Source organism: Phoca vitulina, unplaced genomic scaffold (assembly GCF_004348235.1).
Source record: "Phoca vitulina isolate PV1807 unplaced genomic scaffold, GSC_HSeal_1.0 scaffold15, whole genome shotgun sequence".
Classification (NCBI taxonomy): domain Eukaryota; kingdom Metazoa; phylum Chordata; class Mammalia; order Carnivora; family Phocidae; genus Phoca; species Phoca vitulina.
In genome coordinates this window covers 2,623,423-2,632,407 of record NW_022589718.1, presented here as the reverse complement: position 1 = coordinate 2,632,407, position 8,985 = coordinate 2,623,423, and the positions used below count along the sequence as shown (strand labels likewise).

At 40.7% G+C, this 8,985-nt stretch overlaps 1 protein-coding gene across 1 annotated transcript in view; it reads right to left on the bottom strand.

The window, feature by feature from the left end:
* The window catches only part of KAT6A (lysine acetyltransferase 6A), a 115,172-nt gene that overhangs the window by 4,162 nt on the left and 102,025 nt on the right, over positions 1–8,985 (bottom strand). The window contains exons 14-17 of the mRNA XM_032413331.1: positions 8,631–8,838; positions 6,841–7,443; positions 3,866–4,178; positions 6–1,687 (exon numbers count right to left, since the gene is read on the bottom strand). Coding sequence (XP_032269222.1) covers positions 6–1,687; positions 3,866–4,178; positions 6,841–7,443; positions 8,631–8,838 — 2,806 coding nt within the window. The remainder of the gene's footprint in view (positions 1–5; positions 1,688–3,865; positions 4,179–6,840; positions 7,444–8,630; positions 8,839–8,985) is intronic.

Genomic DNA, 8,985 nt, shown 5'->3' with positions numbered 1-8,985 from the left:
GGGGCCGCTTGCGGCGGCGGCGGCGGCTGCGGCTGCGGGGGCGGCGGCTGCGGGGGTGGCGGCGGCGGCTGCTGCGGGGGCGGCGGCGGCGGCTGCTGCTGGTTACTCGGAGGCCTCTCCACCACACAACTCTGAGGTGACTTGATGCTGCAGTTGGCTGCGGCGGGCTGCACGCCGTTCTGCGGCAGCATGCTGCAGCTGTTGCCCATGCCGGCCATTTGCTGAGTGACAACACAGCTGTTCTGGGTGAGGCTGCTGGAGGATGACAGGCCGCCGTAGGAGCAGCTGCTCTGCGAAGAGCTGTTCCCACAGATGCTGCCGCCCATGGTAGAATCGTAACTGCTGGGGTTCTCGTAGTTCTCTGTGGTGCTCTCGATGCTGCCCAGGTCACTGAAGCCACTGTCCACCACCTGCTGAGAGTGGTCTGATACGGAAGGCACATCCATCATGGGGCTGGTCTCCATGTTCTGCATAGAGGGTGCGGACAGGGATCCTTGCTCCGGGCTGATCTGGGTGTAACCACTTTCGAGGGCAGGCACGGTGGGACTACTGACTGAACGGACCGACTGGCTGGGATGAGACTGAACAGAAGATATTGGACTATTATGTTCCGAAGCATGGCAGTCTTCAACCATTGACATCTGAGGGTCTTCATCAGCCTGGGTGTAACTCTGCAGGGTCTGACACGCTGCCAGAGTTTCTTCACAGTCCTGGTAGGCTCCCTCGTGCTCGTTACTTTCCTCTTGAGTCAAAGACTGCACTGCTTGCACGGTTTCCAGATCCAGTTCACTATGAGGAATCTCTTCTTCCTCTTTCAGCTCAATTAATTCTTCCTTAGAGTTTGAATCTTCTTCATGATCATCCTCAGACCCCGGCATATGCTCTGATACCATGGATGTTTCATGCGAAGTCTGTTCCTCTTCAGAATCTGGTTCCATTTCCTCTTTATCCTTTATATTCTCCCTACTGCTCTGCATATTAGTATCTAAAAAAGACTCCTGACCACCGGGCTCCTCCTTGACATCTTCTCCAACGAGCTGCTCCTCTAGCTCTTTTTTCTTGGTAGATTCCAGATGACCATCATCTTCATCATCTGCATCATGGTCTTCATTCTGGTTTGTCTCTATAGCCACTTCATCCTCTTCCTCTTGCTCCTGTTCTTCTAGTTCTTGTTGCTCCTCTTCTGATTGCCTCTGCTCTTCTAAGACACGGGGCTTCTCCTCCTCCTCTTCTATCTCGGGTTCTTTCGTTTCTGTCTCGGGACTGTTGCTATCCACTGGAGATGCTGCTCTAACTTCACTGCTGGTTGTGTCTTCTTCTTCTCCCTCTTCAACCTCTTCTGCTTCCACGTGCATCTCCTCCTCTTCCTTCCTTTCTTCAGTTAAAGGCAAGTCTTCTTTTGGTTCAACAGTTTCTTCGTTCTCCTGAAGTTTGGCTTTACGTCCCGCTTTAGGAATGGGGACAATGGGCTCAACAATGCATTCTTGAGTAGAAACGGGTATGATTTCCCGATTCAACTTAAATCCTGGTTTGCGACCAGGTCTTTTCTTCCAGTGGATTGGTTTGCGGCTTTTGCCTTTGGGCCATCCCTTCTTCTTTTTCATAGGTGTGGATGTATCTGGCTCAAGTTGAGAATCCTTCACATCACATTTTCTCAAGAGAGATACTGGCTTGAGGACAGGAGTGTCTATACAGGAGGGATAAAAACAAAACAAAACAACACATTAAAAAAAAGTTACAAGATTTTCTACTTGTACCAGTGCCTTTTTCTGAGACCACATGTGCAACAGAAATAGTTTTATTAATCATCACAAACTCCAGATTACCTTCACTTTCAAGTTAAGAATCTAAAGGAGAGACCTAATAATGACCTCTTCTAAAGTCACGCAGTGAGCTGGCAGAACAAGGAAAGAATCCTGGTCAATACTCTGCTGCCCCCCACTACTTAAAACCAGTTCAGGTTTATCATCACCAACTGCACGGCTTTAGGAAGTTAGTCTACAGGTCCGTTTTCTCCTCTAGAAAATGGAGCTAAGCCGCGTAAAGATGCAAATGCTCAGCAGTGATTACAACTACTTCAGACAAGCGGTCTTTACTGTGTAGTCACAAATCAGCTCATTTCTTCTTTTTTCTTTTTCCTGTTTGCAATTTATATTCTCTCTCTGGTTTTCTTGGTTTCCATAAAATCATTACTTCAGGTAATATCATGAGTTAATTACCCCAGGCCATGACTGAGCAATCTTACATGAATAACTGCTCAATCGATGTTGTATTTGTATGGGAACAGCCGCAAGGCCTTTAGTCCTAGACAAATACTGACCTGAAGAAAAAGTGAAAGCACCAATGACAATGATTTATTAGAAATAAATTTGACATTAGCATTATTTTCCCCCCATTACTTTTTTCTATTTTTAAAGATTGTAGTAAACTATGCATAGCAGAAAATGTACCATTTCAACCATGTTTAGGTGTCCAGTGTGGTGCAGCATTAAGTACATTCATATCTCCCATTAATTTTTCTTTCATTAATCCCATTAGTTTTTAAAGGGAAGAACACCAAGGCAAGAACAGGATTTTGAGGGGGAAGCTACAAAGGCACAACTGGCAATAATACCGTGAAAATAAAGAAAGGAAATGGCCACATCACAGAAAATCTGTCCTAGTCAACAAGAATTTAAACAAGGGATATTATTTTAGTCTACAATGATCCAAGAGAGAATTTTACTGAAGGGCCAAATTTACACAATAAATCTCTGGTTTCCTAGTTATATACCTCAAAGCATAACACAACAAAACTGCAGAAAATCATTCACAGCAAAGCACTCAGTCATCTTGTCACTATATTAAAAGTATTTCTTATATAAAAATATGAGAATGGAGAAAATGCAAGTTTCTACTAGATATGAAATTGAGCAAATTTATTTTTTAAAGAATAAAAAGCTCAATTAATAAATAAATGCTATAATTCCACCAAGAGTGGACAACTGGATTCCCCCAAATTCACCCAGCAAAGTAAAAAAAAAGCTGACTTTGACCACCACCACCCTCCCCCCCTTTTAGGCAAACACTGCAAACGCAGGCAGCATAATGCCCTGGCAGAAACTTTAGGGTAGGATGTAAATGACCTGGTCTGTGACCCAGCTCATATATGAGCCCCAGTTTCTTTACTTCTAAACAGCAAGGCTATTTTAAAAGTAAATCACTGGATTTTACACTATGCCATAAAATTTAACCTACCCTGAGGCATTGTTACCATTTTTATTAGAAATTCACTACTCACAGAGAAAGGCACATTAGAGATATGATTCAGAAGGATTCCTGAACAGATGTGAAGCAAGTCCAATTTACATGAATCTGATCTTATTTAAGAACCATCTTCCTAGCATGTATTCATTTAGCAATATTTACCGAGTGCCTATTTTAAGCACTCAGCATACAACAATTAGCAAAACAGGTAGGTCCACAGAGTGTACTTTCTAGTAAAGGGTTATTACTTCAATGTCTTCCTGATGCTAAGTCCAATCCACCCATTAACTAAAGATTCAGATAATGGCTGAGAAAGGATTAGGCAAAAAAGAACAATATCCTAATAGCAAGATATTTTCTGCAGAGGCAAAAATAGGTCCCCTGAAGGGGAAACTAGGAAAAAAAAAACTTTTTAAAAGGACAGAGAGCTCAATGAGAAAATAGGGATGAATATACTCGACGCAAATTTTGAGAGGTTACCAAGTTGGCCGTCCTTTACTGGCTTAGTGGGGAGTGTCGCTTTTTCAGCCTTTTGATGGAAGGGTTTGCAGCTATCAATTGCAGCCTGTTTCTTTAAAAACAAGAAAACTACCATAAGCAACAGTTCTCTAAAACATACCATCGGCATCATCTGACTCTTCATCGTCCTCTTCATCTTTAGATTTCCTCTTAGAAGAGGATCGACACCTGAGCACATCCTGTGAGGAGAGGCGATGGAAGTACCCTCTAGAGAAGAGTTCACTTTCATCCTCTTCTTCTTCCTCTTCATCAATCTCAAACGTGGGTTCTAATCTTGGCATTGGCCTCTCGGAGTCAGAGTCTTCAAAAGGTTCATCTAACACCTCTGTAGTCTCAGAAATAGTTTCTGTGACCACACTGCTATTGTAGTGTTTGCGCTTTCGAACTCTCCTCCTTCGGTGAAGAATTGGTTTCTATTTAAAAGAGGAAGGAAGTATTTTATTTACAGTAATGAATGCTATCACTTCTATTAATAACATAATGAACAGTGTCTGAACCTAATAGAATTAGCACATATAAAATGGGTACACTGTTTGCCAAGAGACATTTTGAGTATTATTTCAAAATACTACAGTAAGATACTACACATAAAGTTATCACAGAAAGATGTTGGATGATTGAATACAACTTTATAAAAGGCATGCCCAAAGAGCAGATATTATAATTCCCTTATTAATACTTCAGTTACATTTAACACTCTAGGGAAATGCCTATTTCAATACTGAAATGACAGAGAAGCTACTCCTTTAACATCTCTTTACCTGAAGAGAAAAAAAAAATAAAACACTTTGTTTGTCTCATAGCTCATAATAGAGACAACAAAATGATAAAGCGATGCACCAGAAATGATCTAATCCAATGCCCTCTATGGCGAGAAAGGTTACAGGGCTTGCTTAAGGTCACATACCCAGTCAGCACAGAAACGGTTGTAAAATATAGTCTCTTGACTACCAGTCAAGAGAATTTAAGAACTTCAAGTATTTTGTGCATGATCTCACTGCCTGTTATAATATTCTCTTGTTTACACAGGGAAATAGCATAATTTTATCTTATAAATAGGCAATATAAGCCTGGAATGGCAAAGATACATTCTTCATGATCGCATAATGAATGGCAGAGTTAGCTAGTGTTGAGTTTTTCTCCACTTCAAATTTAAATTTACTAGTCCTTTTAGTTGAGAGTACAATTTTCAAACCAGGTTCAACACATTTGGCTCTGCTCTTTGGAAAAATGGCGGACTCTAGGATTGGGACATGAAATATACAAGATGAACCTAGAATATCCTGTAGTACTAGAAAGTAAGGAAGTGCTCAAAACAAAACAAAAAACCTTACACTGATGATGGTACGTATTACGTTAAAGGGACGTGGGAGCAAAACTTAAAAACTCCTAATGGCCAAAGCTGGAACATTTGAGCAACAAATTAAATCAAGTGGTACTGCTGGGTTGTAACTCAAAGTGTAAAGTAAATATCCGAGTCTACGCCAGTATTAATAAATGCTTGAATAAGTAAACTACGCCGGTATTAGTAAATGCTTGAATACGAAAACAGATGGGTGGGAATGAATAAAACTCCAAGCAGAATTCCAAATAATTAACACAGATATTCTGCTCCTAAGGAACAGAGTATAACTCTCCATATCACTGCTGGCAGTAACTACCTTCCAAAGAGTACAGCATGGGGAAGGGGAAAAAAGGAGTGACTAATTTACAGTGGAGAAATCTGACAAACACAACCTCAAACCGGGTGATCTAGGGTGATATCAATAGTGAAAAGTCATACTGACAGTAATACTCTTGTGTTTGGTGTGTATGTGTGTGTACATACATATTTATCAGGTACCTTTTATATGATAAGAATGACACTTTACCTCTGTGGTCTTCTTCCCAAAAACATATTACCCCATTCTAATATCATGAGGGACGTTCTAAAATACCTAGCCAGTACTCGTCAAACTGTCAAGGTCATCAAAAACAAGGAGTCTGAGAAACTGTCACAATCAAGAGGGGCCAAAGAGGCATGACTACTAAGTGTAATGTGGTGTGCTGGATGAGGTCCTGGAACAGAAAAAGGACATACAGGAAAACTGAGGAGATCTAAATAAAGTATGGAGTCTAGTTAATAAAATACTAGTTCACTATTTGTGACAAATGTACTATACCAACGTAAGAGGTTAACAATAGGGGAAACTGCCTATAAGGAATACAGGAACTCTCTGTACTTTCTCTGCAATAATTGCATAAATCTAAAACTGTTCTAAAATTAAAAACTTATGTTTTTATATATTGCCCTGCCCCCCCCCCCCCATAAGGTTCTGCTAAGGAAAGGAACAATTTCACTGCTTTGGATGAAAGCTGTCACCCCACTACTACAGGGTGGCTCATCCAGGGGGCTGAGCTCAGTCTGGCTGGCTTGCGGCAATGCTTAAAGTTCACTGCACAGCCTGGGACAGTTCTGGTATACGGTTTGCCAGAATTCATTATCAGCATCACAACACATTTATAAACTGGCTGTCATTCAAACTTTGCAAGATGACGAGACAAAGTTGAGAAAATACTTTTAAAACCAGGTTAAGTCAAACCACTGAAAGAAAGAAGGGAGAGATGGAGATGGGAGAAGAGAGCACAGGGAAAAAGGCCCACCCCCACCTAAGACGAACGGCCTCTCTGAGCACCCCAACATAGGGCACCGCTGTCCATCAAGCCGTCCGATACTTTTCTCCTTTTCTAACATAAACATTTCTAATCTATACATACTTTTAAAATACTTGACAAATCCCTAAAAGTCATGATTACACCATCAAACCAGCAAGCTGAAAAACAGTGTGTCAGTCCTTAAATAAGCTTATGACATCTATGTTCATTCCCACGAACCACAGAAGCCATATCCACATTTCAAATGTTCACTGGGAAGATCATAAGCTACAATACACTGAGGCATAAAGTCTAAAAAAATAACACACTAACAATTTCTATATTTACTTTTTCAGAACTCTAGGACAGATGTATATAATAAGCTGCAATTCGGAAAAGAACAGACAAGTCAAAAGAAACAAGTCAAAAGAAAAGCCTTACTTTTCTCTTCAATGTGGGCTTTGTAAGAACTGGTGGGGAGCTGGACCGAGGACTTTCTGGCTCTTCTTCCTCCTCACTACTCTCACTGAAGCCTCTGAGGAGAGCCCTGTCACCATCACTATAGCGACGGGGCAGTCTATCAGTGCCTTCTGGTAATCTACACTTCAGTGCCTCGGGGCTCTTCTTTAGCTGTCCTCGCCAGAGCTCAACCCCCTCACTTAGTCTTCTTTTGGGGATGTCTGGCTTCCCATCCTGGCTTGGCTGCTCCTGAGAAGCTGCCAACTGCTCCTCACTTTCAGTATATTGTTCTTGGGAGGTTTCTGATTTTTCCTCACATTCTCCATATTGTTCCTGAGGAGCTGAAGTCTCTTCCAAGAGCAGTTTAGAATCTTTATCACCAAAACGTTCCTGGGTTTTTCTGTTCTTCCTCCCCCAGCGGCCTCTCCGGGATGGCTGGTTATTTGCAGGAAGACTATCACGGGAAAGGACTTGTTTGTGCAGACGCGTAGAACTGGCTGGTGCCGTAACTTCTGGTTTCTTTTCACTTTCTACTGAGGAGTAAGAATCTTGTTCTTTGTTCTCCCGAGATGCAGACTTTCCCACCTGATTTTGGAAAATAAAACCATGCTGATTAATTTTTCAGTCTTATTTTTATACCTCCTATCTGACCTCTTAAATAGAGATAAGAAAACAGAGCTTTAAAAAGAAAAGTATTATTTAATAGCTATGAGGAATATTTCTCATGTGTTAGGCACTGCTTTAAATGCTTAATAAGATTCATTTAATCCTTACAACAATTGTATGAAGTGTTATTATTATATCCTCATTTTACAAACGAGGTAACTGAGGCACAAAAAATACAAGTAACTCGCCCTAGGACATGCAAGAGCAAATGTGGAAGCTGGGATCTAAACCCAGGCAGTCTGACCCAAGAGCTAGTGCTCTTAGCCACTATGCAATCCCACCTTCAATAAACAAAGTGAACAGCATTGTTCTTATAAATGTTAAATGATATAATTTACCAAATTTCTCAGCAATAAAATTTATAAACAGAGAGGAGATGGGCTCTGGAGCATGGGCAAGAAAAAGGGGGTGTTTGAAAAAAATGAAAGAAAATGTCTGTAATTATTTTGATTTATTTTTATTCTGAATATTTAATTTCATTTTGAAAATTAAATTACATTAAATGGGCGTGAAACTGCTTACGTTTATCAAAGGAGGACATAGATTTTTAAAGGATGAAAGCACAGCTTAAAAAAAAAGAACAGAGAAAGATACGCATCACATGAAGAAAAATACTGAACACTATACAATGTTGTACAGTCCCTCATTAATCCTTTAATGGCTTAAAGACATTCGTGTACCCACTGAATTATTTAGTGCTCTATTAGAAAACATACACATGTTCACATTATTTCCTTAATGTTTTATTTTAAGGAAAAGGGATCTTCATTTCATTTTTAACAATGGTCAGAATTAAATTAAATTCAGATTCCTCAATTACTACCACACAGCTTAAACTTTAGCTGTTTATCAGGACCCTGGTAAGGAATTCTTAGTTCTAAGTAACACACTGTAACAAATCTGAAGGTCTCCTAATGATCCAAGGCTTAAAAATATACAAATAAGTAAACAAAACCCAGTCTTCCTAAAATTTCTATCACTGAAATCAACTCTGAAATGCTAATGTGAACTGTGTGGGCTTAAGATATCGTAACACGTATCACAATACTCATGAACCAAAAACAGAGCCTTCCGTCATCAAAAATAGAGACTAGTCATGCCCTTACACTCGTCTCTAATTCTCTTTCCTGGCACTGCGGCTCTTCGTTTTCGCCTTCCTCAGCCTCCTCTTCTTCCTCCTCTGAGACAACAGAATTGGAGACTATGACAGGAGTCCAGCGCAAACATTCTGGATCTACATCTACAGGTCGCAAATTCAGTTGAAGCTTTGCCATGTGATCCTGGATAAGTTTTTCCCGGCGGATTATCACAAATCTGGAACCAGAGCAAAGTTTATAGCAATCAACGATGTACAAGGAGTACCTAACAATGAATATGGAGCTACAACCCCCAGAAAACCATGGAGGTGATGACAAATGCTTCAAAAACTGCCCACTCGGGAGCATGAAATACAGAAATAAC